This window comes from Eurypyga helias, unplaced genomic scaffold (genome assembly GCF_000690775.1).
Source record: "Eurypyga helias isolate BGI_N326 unplaced genomic scaffold, ASM69077v1 scaffold46875, whole genome shotgun sequence".
NCBI classification, from domain to species: domain Eukaryota; kingdom Metazoa; phylum Chordata; class Aves; order Eurypygiformes; family Eurypygidae; genus Eurypyga; species Eurypyga helias.
This window is the reverse complement of record NW_010252988.1, coordinates 342-1,647: the sequence shown is the minus strand read 5'-3', so window position 1 is coordinate 1,647 and position 1,306 is coordinate 342. Positions and strand designations below refer to the sequence as shown.

The window sequence follows — 1,306 nt, the reverse complement described above, 5'->3', positions numbered from 1 at the left end:
GGTATGACGAGGTAGGTGAATGTAGCGGTCTGAGGACAGAGAAAGGCAGTCAAGGTTAGACGTGTATTTACTCAACCTTTATTATTTTAAAAAAATTCATTAAAAAAAAAGGTGAACGAACGTCTTACAAAACCCCCCCCACATAAATAGGACATTCCGTTCAGCTCTGGCTATTGGCAGTTCTAGTACTTGACAACATCAGACGCGATTTCCTGGCATTAGAGAAACCCATTTCAAAATCGGTCATCACAAAGAAATACTAGAAATCCCAGTTAGCACTTGCTAGGCAGCACGGAGCACTTGTACACAACTTTTCAGACACACACCCGCGCACACACGCAGCTGGGAACAGATCCCGTAGGAAGAGAGCCTCCTTAAAAAATAGTAAACGCTTCTCAAAAAAAAAAAAAAAGAAAAAAAAAAGAAAAAAAGAGTTATTTACAAAACGCACATGGAAATACAGTATTGACAGAGCGTGGCTGGCAAATCAACATGATTTGAATAGAGAAAGGACTACGGCACATCTTGCTCGAAAGCTCGCACAGCAGCCTCCTTCGAGTGTCCCCGGGGGAAGACAGCTCCTGCCATCCGCGTCGCAGTGCCTTCTACCTCCCCACCTTCCGCCCGCCCTCCTCTCGCCTCTCCACCCCTGAACTTCTCGCCAGGTCCTTTTTACACTTGGATGACCACCGTGCTGGGGCTCTGGAGCCGGGTTTTGTACTGGTCTAGCCAGCTCCTCAGCTCCGAGATCTTGTAGCCCTCTGGTCCTCTGCCTCCCTGGTACATCACCTTCTCCTCCTGGATGATGTAGAGCCTCTCGAAGTAGGCACCGTAGGCGGCGCTGGAAGCATTGTCCATGGTGTCAACGGCCAGTGGGCAATCGGGCGCCCCCTCCCTCATCAGCTGAGCTGCCCGCAGCCTGTCCTGGAGGCACTGGTGCTTGGGGATGTTGTAGGCTGCGTCCGAGCTGACCCAGCCGTCGGAGGGGTGTGCTTCTTCGATGTACACCAGCAGGAAGTCGGCAATGTCCACGAAGTGCGCGGCCAGGCGCTGGAAGGACCGCAGGCGGGCCATGAACGGGGGTCAGGTGCAGCTGCCGAAGTTGAGGATGAGGGGTCTCTTGCCGCGGGCAAAGTCCAGGATGCGGAGCCTCTTCTGCCCGTCCAGCTGGATCACCTCGGGGTTGGGGGCTAAGGAGCCCACGTGCGCCGACTTGAAGAAGTCCAGCTTCTGCCCGTGCCACACGGCTTTCAGCGACTCCAGCGTGAACATGCGGTTGGAGTCGGACACGCAGACCGGCGGATCG

General features: G+C 54.1%; 1 protein-coding gene across 1 annotated transcript in view; it reads right to left on the bottom strand.

The window, feature by feature from the left end:
- Positions 1-672: 672 nt before the first annotated feature.
- DIO3 (deiodinase, iodothyronine, type III) overlaps positions 673-1,306 on the bottom strand; it is an 819-nt gene continuing 185 nt past the window's right edge. Inside the window, 1 exon segment of the mRNA XM_010152532.1 lies at positions 673-1,306. This exon segment is cut by the window's right edge and continues 185 nt beyond it. Within this exon segment, the coding sequence (XP_010150834.1) occupies positions 673-1,306 (634 nt within the window).